This window comes from Arvicanthis niloticus, chromosome 12 (genome assembly GCF_011762505.2).
Source record: "Arvicanthis niloticus isolate mArvNil1 chromosome 12, mArvNil1.pat.X, whole genome shotgun sequence".
Lineage (NCBI taxonomy): Eukaryota > Metazoa > Chordata > Mammalia > Rodentia > Muridae > Arvicanthis > Arvicanthis niloticus.
In genome coordinates, this window is record NC_047669.1 from 70,635,124 (window position 1) to 70,647,696 (window position 12,573).

At 36.4% G+C, this 12,573-nt stretch overlaps 2 protein-coding genes across 2 annotated transcripts; both read left to right on the plus strand.

The window, feature by feature from the left end:
• The first annotated feature begins 3,179 nt into the window (after positions 1–3,179).
• On the plus strand, positions 3,180–3,338 carry LOC117717493 (keratin-associated protein 19-7-like). Its single transcript, XM_076911194.1, has one exon. It carries the CDS (start codon positions 3,180–3,182, stop codon positions 3,336–3,338), a length of 159 nt encoding a protein of 52 aa, XP_076767309.1.
• A 4,321-nt stretch (positions 3,339–7,659) lies between these two features.
• Positions 7,660–7,842, plus strand: LOC117717549 (keratin-associated protein 19-7-like). Its single transcript, XM_034514784.1, has one exon. It carries the CDS (start codon positions 7,660–7,662, stop codon positions 7,840–7,842), a length of 183 nt encoding a protein of 60 aa, XP_034370675.1.
• The last annotated feature ends 4,731 nt before the right edge of the window (positions 7,843–12,573 follow it).

Here is a 12,573-nt window from a genome sequence, read left to right on the forward strand (position 1 = left end):
CCTCTCCATAGTAAAGCACACCATCCAAGGAAAGAAGCCATAAATTACAGAGTAAAGCTTTAACTTCTATACATCAAATAAAAGTTTAGTATCTAGAATATACAAAGAACTCAAAAATATAAAATCAAGAAAACAAACTACTCAAATATTAAATAAACTGTGAAACAAAACAAGTTTTTCTCAAATGATGAAATACAAATGATAGCGTAACTTATTAAAATTATTCAGTATGATTGGTCATCAGAGAAATACAAATCAAACTATTTGAAATTTCCTCTTACCTCAATCAGAATGGCTAAAATGAAAATCACAATTGACTAGTGACTAGGACTTGAAGATATATATATATATATATATATATATATATATATATATATACATATATATATATATATTAGGTGTATAAAGTGGTATACCACTGTAGAAATTGCCATGAGGCTTCCTCTGGGTAAACCTTGCCAATAAAGTTCTCAGTCTAACCAAGTCCGCATAGTTTCTTGGAACATGGTGCAAAATGAATGGAGGATTCCATTTACCAGCAGGGCTTCCCCTTTTCTGAGCTTGTCTGGAGAGTTTGATCTGATCACCCATACCAATTACCTGGGGAAGGATGAGTATTCCTTGGCAAACCTACATGCTCAAATACCCTTTTCTGAAAAGAACACACTCAGCAAGTACCTGGGATTCCTGGAATGGCTCTTCCTACAAATGAGACATTCACAGTACTTTACATTCTAGCCAATGATTTTCAATCCACCTGAGTCCTTCTCCTTACTCTCCACAGTGTATTATAGCTCTGATTCATCCCCAACAAAAAGTATGAGCACAAGCTAAGATCCTGTAAGAGAGCTATTTCATGAAAATCCTCAGAGAATGACTTCTGCTCTTGCATTCACATTCACAGCCTGACCAGTTTACTGTAGATTCCACTCATTCTGAACTAACTCACCTTAATCCTTCCAGCCTGGTGTGCAGATGCTCCTGTACACCAGGAGGGAAGAAATGGAGGACACAGAAAACAGCTGGTCCCCAGCATGTACACAGCTGACAAGTATACCACAGGTTCCTAAAGAAAAGAGCAAACAAACAAGACAACTACCATAACAAAAGTCCTAAAAAATACATCTACTAAATGATCCAGGTATGCTATGCTTGCATATACATATAACTGTTTATCCATGATAATTTCTGCTCTTTTCCATAGATCCAGGAAACAGAGACAGCATTGATTTCCACTACAAATAAATGTATATTAAAACAATGTTCCATTTACACGATTGAACATAACTGACAAGAAAAATGAAATTGTGAAAATTGCAGCTGAATGAATGAGCTGCAACAGTGAATTGATGGAACTAAAAGTCAACTGTCACTGATTTGTGGACGTGACCTTGGAAACTTTAAATGCATATTCCCTTAAGAGTCCCCAATATAATGTTCTAGAAGGTTTCTGGAGACTGACATGTACATTTAGTCTTTTCATTTAAAATTTGATGTATGGTATTAGATGCAGGCACTTTCCTTGTACTTCCATACACACCATTGTTTTTGTTATAAAATGATCATAATTATACCACTGGAAGTATTTGTGGTTTCAAAATAATTTCAGACTGAACACTGCAAAATATAAGGAAAATCCTATAATTGAATAATCCTATTCAATTGCTATGTTTACCACGATATTGCCCCATTCACATAGATTAGTCTCTGTGTCAGTCCTAGCTGACTAAATGCTTAACTATATATATTTTATTTGATACAACACATATTTTGGTAAATTTATGAAAAGTTAAAAGCTCAAATCTTTCAAGAAAATCTTTCAAGCATGCTTTTTTTGGTTTTGTTTTGTTTTGTTTTGTTTTCAAATTTTCCTCCATCAGCTACAAACTGAGACAAAGTGCTTATGGCTTCTATTGTTTCTCTTAAAGAATCCATACAGTTTATTTTGTTTGATTCTTTGTTTTTACTTTTGTTTTTTTTATAGGACTACAGAGGGTATCTAATGTTTGTGATTACTATGCATGCATATTATAAAGCATATTCTGGCAATTGTCCACAATAATTCTCTGAGTAGGTATGTGTATATGAATGTTGTGTATATATGCATGAATGAATGTATGTGAATGTATGTGTTATACATGTGTGAAGTGTATGTACAAATATGTTTCAGTAGATGATTGATGTGTGTAGATTAAAACAGCTGATTTTTCATGTTCCTTGTTCTATCTACCAATTTTATTACCATAAGGTTGCCTCTCTCATGGAACATGGAGTTAGGCTGACAGTAACATACTAATGCTCTGTATTCTACTGTAGCTCTGAATAAAGGAATGTGAATATATCCAGATTTTTATGTGGATTCTGGGTATTTTTAACTAACCCTCATGGCAAGAAGTCATCCATCCAAATATAGGTTAAATCATAGTTATATGTCTATTGTGTCTCTGAAGAGCTAATTTAACCATGATTTAAAATGAAGTGTATTAGGACCTACCTTGCTTCACCCACCAAATCAGAATTCCCTTCATAGTTTCACCTATAAGGTATTCACATTGGCTTCTAAAGGAAAATACATAATGCATATCATTTATTTATAAATGGTGTTAAGTTTTCTGTTGATTTTAAAAGCAAGAAATAATAATAAGTTATTAGGCATAACTCCAAACATATTAACATAAAACAGCAACTACTCACAAAGTAACAAATAACATAACCATAATTAGTTTATTGTTGATGAGAAAGACTCAAAAAGCATAATACTCAAGATAAAATTCATTTAAAATAACAAAAAGGTTAAAAATAAACACTTTCTTTTGTAGGGTAATGAAATCAACATATGTAAAAAGAAAACTATGTGATAATTTATAACACGTGAGAGAATCATGTGCTCTATTCTATAAACTACATGAAGAATGACCTGGAGACCTGAAAATTGTACCAGAACCTTTATTTGACCATGAGATCCTAAGGTAGAAGCACAAGTATGCAGCATTGTCCAGTCCAGTAGACCATAACACTCATGAGGTTTTCTGTAGCACAGTGCAGAGATATGTGACACTATAATGCCTGTGGTTTCTCCAACAACAACCCAGGTGTATAAAAGGCCTTTGGTAGATGGTGACACCCAAACTCAAGTAAACTACTGCTTGTCTATCTCTGAACACTCCACTCCTGACAAGATGTGCTACTATAATGGATACTGTGGATGCCTGGGCTATGGCTGTGGTGGCCTAGGCTATGGCTATGGCTGTGGCTATGGTTGTGGCTATGGTGGCTATGGTTATGGTTGCTGCCGCCCACTGTGCTGTAGAAGGTACTGGTCCTATGGCTTCTACTGAGGAGATTCAGCAGCTGCTCACTTCCACTTTCTTTACTTCAGATATTCCTAAATATCTTCATAAATTTAAATTCTCTGAGGAATAATACATGAAAGACAACATGTCCACCCTGCTCTTTTCTAATTTGATTTCATAAATATTTGCATCGAAGTTCTTCATTCTCATTATAATGCCTTGTAAAATGTGGTCTTCTTGCATTCTTTCCCATGTGCATGTGCTTTAAATAAAGAAATTTGTAGCAAATGATTTATTCCCATTGTTTTACTAAATGTAAGGTGTATGTTTCTGAACTTATGTGTTTGATTAGAGATGTGTGATTTTTTTGTGGGCATTTGTGATGCCATTAAAGAGACAAGGAATTGGGAGCAAAAGGGAGAAGAGAAGGAAATTTTCTCTTCAAACTTTTTTCTATTGGTGGATAATTTTAAGATCTTCATATTTTTGCTATTATGATATCACAATGAATTTTGGAGGACACATATTTCTCTGAAATCACATTCTTTAGTTTCTAACTTGCATTGGAAAAACTAACACAAATGGGTTCTCTAAATTTTTCTCAGTCTCTTCAGAAACTTCTACAATGAGTGTCACCATAAACAACCTCACCCTTCATAGGCTTTACTTTCCTTCATGTATTCTCTAACAGCCATTTCTGTATAATAGCCATTTTATTAATAACTATATCAAACAATACATTGTAACTTTGACTTAAATTTTTGAAAACACACCTTTAGTCATCTGTAGGTTTCCTTTAAGAATATTTTTATGAGGATTCTCTATCTTAACATCTATTAAGTGTCTTCATGCTGTTTACTTTTTAGGTATTTCACATGAGTTTTTGTTGTTGTCCTCTATTTCTTTGTAAAAATAGTGTGCATATTGCAGAACCTAGTAGATGGGTACATTCAGGGTTTTCTACTTTCTTTCTGATGCTTGAGCTTTTGAATTCATATTCAAACATTTGTGAAAATAAGCAAAGAATGTTTTAATTTTTTCTTATAAGTTCTTAGGTAATCCAAGACAATGCATTTAAATAAATTTCATAGGTTTTTCCCTTCTCCTCTCAGACTCACCTACTTTATCCCAAATATACTTTATGTCTTCTTAATTTTTTTAAATTCATCAAGTCCAATTAAGATATATACAGGTATATACTCTCTCTCTCTCTCTCTATATATATATATATATATATATATATATATATATATATATATATATATAATCTAGTATGGGTAGCCATTACCTGATGTTTAGCTGCCTTACCCAGGGCCACACCCCTAAACAAGCTGACTCTCTACCTCCTAAAAGTTATCATGCCAACAGCCACTTATCTAAATGTAGAAATATGGGCCTACCTCCTGGTATCATGTTGGGATTTTTCTGCCTTGAGCTTGCACAGATTTTGTGCATTTTTCCCCACAGTCTCTGTGAGTTCATAGAAGCAGCTTCCTGCTGTGTCTGGAAAACACGGTTTCCTTGTAGTTATCTGTTGTTTCCTCAAGTAAAGATGAGAATAACTGGTCTTTTTTCTGTGCATTTTGTCTAGTTTGAGATCTCTGCGATAATCAATACATTCCAAAAAGGCATGCCTCTGCTCAAAGATGAGAGGTTCTCTAATCTAAGGGCACAACAATGTCCTTGAAAGTTTTCTAAAACCTGGTCTATTTATCAGAACACTAGTAGTAGGACCTCCCTTAAGGACTATTTGCAGTTTTTTTGTCCAAATAATGGCTCCATGCTGGATTGTAACTGTCTTGTGATCTTAAATTCCATCAGAAAGGGTAGATTGCTCCTAAGCTGCTCCTGTTCCTAATACAGCTCTGTATACATGTTAACACTTCAGCCATCTCTTTAGCTCACAGAGTTCACAGGTTGTTAAAAAGGATCATGCATTTTATCTTCCATTAATGTGCATACTACCATTCAGCACAATGAAAAGTTTCACAAGTGAGGGTGAAATTCTGAGATCAGGACAAGCTTAAGTTTTTCGTGTTCCATGGCTCAACTGAGTCTTCATCATCAGTGTTTTGTGGTCATGTACTGGAGTACACAATAACATTGGCAACACCCTATAATATTTAGAGGTCTCTGGACTCTAACACTCAGATGACTGGAGTGTTAATAGGTGTGCTCGGCTGTGCATGTATACACCTATGTATGTATGTATGCACGTATGTGTTTATGTGTGTGTGCATTTTGTGTCATGTATGTATGTTGTGTAAGCATAAATATATTTCAGTAGATGATGGATTCATGTAGATTCCAAATGAACACACTGTCATGTCATGCTTTCTGCGAAGAAATTTGGTTCCTATTAGGTTGGCTACCTCATGGAACATGGAGCCATACTGACAATCAGTAAGTCATTGTATTCCTCATGTATCTTATAAGAGTTTGAATACACTCACACTTTTTAATAGTTTCTTAGGATTTTTAATTAATTCTCATACTTGTACAGCAAGTAGTCATCAACCCCCGTATTGGTTAAACTCATAAAGTTATATGTCTATCATTTTTCTGCAAAGCTAATTTGATCACACTTTAAAAGGAAGTGTATAAATACTTACCTTGGTTTGCCCACTCAACTATAATGCCATTCAGAGTTACACCTACAAGACTTTCACATAGGCTTTCAAAGGGAAACACATAAAACATATAGTGTATGCATATAAATGGTCTTATATTTTCTACTGATTTTATTTTTTAGTTTTTATTTATTTATTTTTTTTGGTCTTTAAAGACAGGGTTTCTCTGTGTAGCTCTGGCTGTCCTGGAGCTCACACTGTAGACCAGGCTGGTCTCAAACTCAGAAATCCGCCTGCCTCTGCCTCCTAAGTGCTGGGATTAAAGGCGTGCGCCATCACCACCCAGCGATTTTTTATATTTCAATTGGTTATTTTATTTATTTACATTTCAAATGTTATCTTCCTTCCCAGTTTCCCCTCCACAAGCCCCCTATCCCCTCTTACCACTCCCTGGCTTCTATGAGGGTACTCCCTTGTCCACCTACCCATTTTTGCCTCAGTGGCCTAGTGTTCCCTTATCCTGGGTCATCAAGCCTCCACAGAACCAAGGGGCTCCCCTTCCAGTGATGCCAGATAAGGCCATCCTCTGCTAAATATTGAGCTAGAGTCATGGGTACAGAGTGTGTACTCTTTGGTTGGTGGTTTAATCCCTGGAAGCTCACGGGGATCTGGTTGGTTGATAATGTTGTTCTTCCCATGAGGTTGCAAACCCCTTCAACTCCTATAGTCTTTGCCATAACTGCTACATTGTGGTCCTCATGCTCAATGTTTGGCTACATCCATCTACATCTGTATTGGTCTGGCTCTGGCAGAGCCTCTCAGGGAACAGCTCTACCAGGTTCTTATCAGTAAACACTTCTTGGCATCAGCAATGGTGTCTGGTTTACAAGAGTCACAAATAATATGAAATATCTTGGTGTGATGCTAACCAAGCAGTAAAAGATCTGTATGACAAGAACTTCAAGTCTCTGAAGGAAGAAACTGAAGAAGACCTCAGAAGATGGAAAGATCTCCCATGCTCATGGATCAGCAGGATTAACATAGTAAACACGGTCATCTTACCTAAAGCAATCTACAAATTCAATGAAATCCCCATCAAAATACCAATTCTTCACAAGGATAGAAAGCAATTCTGAAGTTTACCTGGAATAACAACAAAAAAACCAACCAAACAAAAAACAAACAAACAGAAACCCAGGATACTCAGGATATCTACTGATTTTAAAAGCAAGATGTACTACAAAAAGTGCTTAGGAACAAACACAAACACATTAATATAAGATGTCAACTGCACACCAAGGAACAAATAGTATAACCAATAATTAGTTTATTCTTCATGAGAAAGACCCAAGAAGCATAATACTCAATATTTATTGAAAATAACAAAAATAAAAAGACAAAAAAATGACCTTATTTCATAGAGGTAATCAAAACACAACATATGTAAACAGAAAAAAATTTATGTAATGATTTATATTGTCTGACAAAAGTATGTGATTTAGTCAATAAACTACATAAAGAATGACCTAGAGACCTTAAAATTGTATTAGATCCATTATTTGACCATGAGATCCTGAGATAGGAGCATAAGTATCTCAGCTATGCAGTGCTGTGAGTCCAGTAAATCACAACACTCGTGAGGTTTTCTGCAGCACAGTTCAGAGACATGTGACACTATAATGACTGTGGTTTTCAAACAACAACCCAGGTATATAAAAGGTCTGCAGATGGTAACACCCAAACTCAAGGAACCTACCGCTTGTCTTTCTCTAACAACTCCTGATACTACTGACAACATGTGCTGCTACAGAGGATACTATGGAAACCTGGGCTATGGCTATGGTGGCCTAGGCTGTGGTTATGGCTGTGGCTATGGCTGTGGCTATGGCTGTGGCTATGGCTGTGGCTATGGTGGCTATGGTTATGGTTGCTGTCGCCCACTGTGCTGTACAAGATACTGGTCCTGTGGCTTCTATTGAGATTCAGCAGCTGCTCACTCCAATTTTCTCCATTTCAGATGTTCTTAAATATCTTCATAAATTCCAACCTTAATTTAAATTCTCTGAGGAATAATACATGAAATATAATATGCCCACCCAATTTCTTTTCTTTAATTTGTTTACATAAATATTTGCCCCAATGTTCTTTAGTATCATAATGACTTGTAAAATATGATCAACTTGCATTCATTCCTGTATTGTGGATATATACATATGCTTTAAAATAAAGTATTTCCTTGAAGATACTTTTTCTTATTGTTTTACTACATGTGAGATGCATGTTTGTGACTTTATGTATGAGTACAAATGTGTGCTTGTGAACAAATGTAATAGTATTAAAGAGAGAAGGATTGAGAGCAAGATAATGAAGAGAAGGGAAGTTTCTGTTTAAATTTTCCATTGGTAGACATTGTTTATTATCTTCATATTGTTGCTATTGTGATGTCACAATGAATTTATAAGTGCAGATTTTTCTCAGAGATTAAATCATTTTTACTGCAACTTAAATTTGGAGCTCATAGCCAATCCTGACTATTTACTTTGAGAGAAAAGATCTGAGTGGATGGTTTTCAGCTGACATTCATTCTAAGCCAAGAAAAAAAGCCAGGTTCAAAACTAAGTGTTTTAGTTAGGAGAGACGACAGGTTCTGGTTAGTCAACAAAATGATGAACTGGGTATTAGGACTATCATGTACCTCACTGGTACAAATAGGAATAATTATGCTCTAATTGTATTTTGAGAGAAAAGTTTTATTTTAACAGGAAAGGTGATATGTAGGAGGAGCTAAGGGGGAAGGAGTACCAAGAGGAAGAGATGGAGTAAGGAGAGGAGAAGATGAAAGAGAGAAGAAGCAAGGTGATGAGAGAGAGAAAGAGAGAGAAAGGGGGGCATGGAGGCAGATGTTCACATGTTTCCACCAGTCAAAGATAGTTTATATATCTAGGTTGGGTATTGGGTTACACTTTTGATTGAGCATTACCAAACTTATAAAGCCTTTGATTAACATTTTAAAAAAATGTACAAAAGCAAAAAGGAAAAGGGGGCATGGGACAGGGGTTTTCTAGGGAAGGGAAATGGGGAAAGAGGATGGCATCTGAAATGTAAATAAAATATAAAATAAATAAAGAGTTAAAAAAATTGGAGGAATAATATGTTAGTTCTCTAAATATCTTGCAGTCTTCACAGTACTGTTTACGAGTGTCACCATACACAATTTTACTGTGTACAGGCTTTTCTTTTCTTTATGTGTTCTCTAACACCTGTTTTTTCTAATATCCATTTTATTAATAAATATATGGAACAGTCTCATTGACTTACAATTTTAATAATTTACCATTGGTCTTCTGTAGATTTTCTTTAGGATAATACTTATGATGATTCTCTATTTCATTATCAGTTAATTTTTTCACGCTGTTCATTTGTAGATACTTCACATAAACTTTGGATTTTGACTTTCTATGTGTATAAAATACTGTGTATATTATCCTTTATGTGGAACCCTTTAGATAGATACAATCAGACTTCACCATTTCCTTTCTGTTGCTTGAGTTTTGGAATTCACATCCAATTATTTATGAGAATATGCACTAGAAATTCATTTTTTATTAGTTATTAGAGAATCTCATGCAATGTATTTAAATATAAATTCGTATATTTTACCTTCATTAGTCAGACTCACCCACCATATGCCAAATGTTCTTTGTGTCCTTTGTTTTTCCTAAAACTCATAACATGCAATCTACAATGCTAATTTTTCTCTACAGTGATTAATTTCATCTGAAAGTATAGTTGACATACCCATGGCTAATTCCCTAAAGAAATCCCCTACTCTACACATCTGAATAGCTATCGAATGGCAGTGGCTACTTAGCTAAAAGTAGGAATGCATGCCTACCTCTGGACGCTATGCTAGAAAGTTTCTGACATGAGCTTGCACAGGTCTTGTATGTGCTGTCACAACCTCTGTGACATCCATTGTTTCCTTGTAGTCATCCATTCTTTCCTAAAATAGAGCTGAGAATATCACACTCATATTCTCTCTATTTTAAGCAATATGGGATCTCTATGATAATCGTTGTCTACTACAGTAAGGAATGCATCTGCCCAAACTTGAAAGGTTCACTAATCTAAAAATATAACAATATCTTTAAGAGTTTGTATAAAATGGGTCCATTTAGCAGAATACTAGTAGTATGATTTAGCTTAGTGTCTATTTGCATATTCTTGTCCAAATTTGGTTCCAGCTTGAGTTACATCTGTCTTGTGAACTTAAATTCAATAAGAAATGAGTAGACTACTACCAATGTGTTCATGTGCCTATTATAGCTGTGCACATGTATTAACAGTCCAGTCCAGTGTTTTTTTATCTCACAGAGTGCACAGGTACTTAAAAATGATCATGCATTGTATCTTCCAATATTATCTATATTAACATTCATTACTACAAAAGCTGTGCAATGGGGTGAAGCTTTGAAGTCAGGATAAGCTTGAGTTCCCCATGTTCTGTGACACAACTATGTCTTCATCAACAGGGTATTATATACTTGTTCTGGAAGTAAATAATAGCATGACAATGTCCTGTAATATTAAGAAGTTTATGGGCCTGATGTTCAAGAACTCTAAACAAAGGAACCTATTCCTGACAGCTGCCTTGGTCTTGGTGTCTCTTCACAGAAATGGAAACCCTAAAAGAGCTAATATTCAAAATTTATAAAGAACACAAGAAGTTAGACAGCAACAACCCAAATAACCCAATTTAAAAATGGGACACAGAGCTAACAGAATTCTCAGCAGAGGATTCTCAAATGGCTGAGAAGCACTCAAAGAAATGTTTAACATCCTTAGTCATCAGAGGAATGCAAATCAAAACAGCTCTGAGATCCCATCTTACACTGGTAAGAATGGCTAAGATAAAAAACTCAACTGATAGCACATGCTGGCAAGGATGTGGAATACAGAGAACACTCCATTGATGCTCAGAGAATTTGTATAACCACTTTGCAAGTCAATTTTGTGTTTTCTCAGAAAACTTGGAATAGTTCTACTGCAAGACTCAGCTATACTATTTTTGGGTATATTCCCAAAATATGTCCAACTATACCACAGAAACACTTGCTCAACTATGCTCATAGTGGCTCTATTTGTAATAGATGGAAACTGGAAAGAATCTAGATGCCCTTCATTTGAAGGATGGATAAAGAAAATGTGGTATAACTACACAATGGAATACTAAACAGCTAAAGGATATTAGCCATAAAACACAGGATACCCAACTACATTCCACAGATCCAAAGAAGCTAAATAAGAAGGAAGGCACAAGCAGCCATGCTTGAATCTCACTTAGAAAGAGAAATAAAATGGTCAGAGGATGGAGATGAAGTGAGCTAACAGGGTATGAGAAGGTATAGGCAGGGGGTTGGGGGTTTCAGGATCGGGTGTAGGGAGAGTCAAGGAAAATGGCCAGAGGGTCATGAGAATGAATGGAAATCTGAAGCTGCTGGGGATAAGGGTTGGGGACATCTTGAGAACATGGCAGAGACCTGGGATGTGGGAGGCTCATAAGAATCATTGGGGATCACCAGGCAGTGGTGGCACATGTCTTTAATCCCAGCACTTGGGAGGCAGAGGCAGGCATATTTCTTAGTTCGAAGCCAGCCTGGTCTACAGAATGAGTTCCAGGACAGCCAGGGCTACACAAAGAAACCCTGTCTCAGAAAAAAAAAAGAATCAATGGGGATGACCTTAGCTGAGACTCATAGCACTGGGGATATACAACCTGAAGAAGCCACCTCTGATAACTAGGTAGGAACCCCTTTGAACCAATAGGGACATGAACCAAACCACAAAATTTTTGACCTAAAATTTATCATGCCTAAAAAATTCAGGAACAGGAAATGGAGCAGAGGCTGTAGGAGCAGAGGCTATAGGAATGGCTAACCAATAACCAGCCCAACTTGAGATTTATATCATGGGCTAACACCAATCTCTGACACTGTTAATGATACTGTGTTATGCTTGCAGACAGGAGCTTAGTGTGGCTGTCCTCTGAGAGACTCTATCCAGCAGGTGACTCAGACAGATGCAGAGACCCACAGCCAAACATTGGATGGAGCTTGGAGACTCTTCTGGGAGAGAAGGGGGAAAGAATTGCAAGCCCCGAAGGGGAAAGGAACTTCTTAGGAAGATTAACACAGTAAAGTAACCTAGTCTTTGAGGGCTCTTAGAAACTTAACCACCAACTCAAAAGCATATACAAGCTGTACGTAGGAACCCCAGACATATGTAGCAGAGGTGCAGCTCATTCTTCATATGGTTCCTGAGCAACTGAAGAAGGGGCTGTCCCTAAAGCTGTTGCCTGACTGTGGAATCTGTTCCCCTAGTTTGTCTGTCTTATATGGCCTAAGACATAGAGAAGAACGTGTGTGTGTGTGTGTGTGTGTGTGTGTGTGTGTGTGTGTGTGTATGCTTGTGTGCATGTAATGCAAGCTTCTACAGTGGCAAGCAGATTTCCAAACCACCTTGAAACTGCCTGATCTCTTCTTTCTTCACATTTATATACACAAAACTGGTTTATGTGCTAAATAAACTTTTAATTGCACCTCTGGGGAGGTAGAAGCAGGTAGAGCTCTGTGAATTTGAGGTCAGCCTGTCCTACAAAGCTAGTTACAACACAGCTAGGACTCTGTTATACACCCTTTTTCCAAAATCCA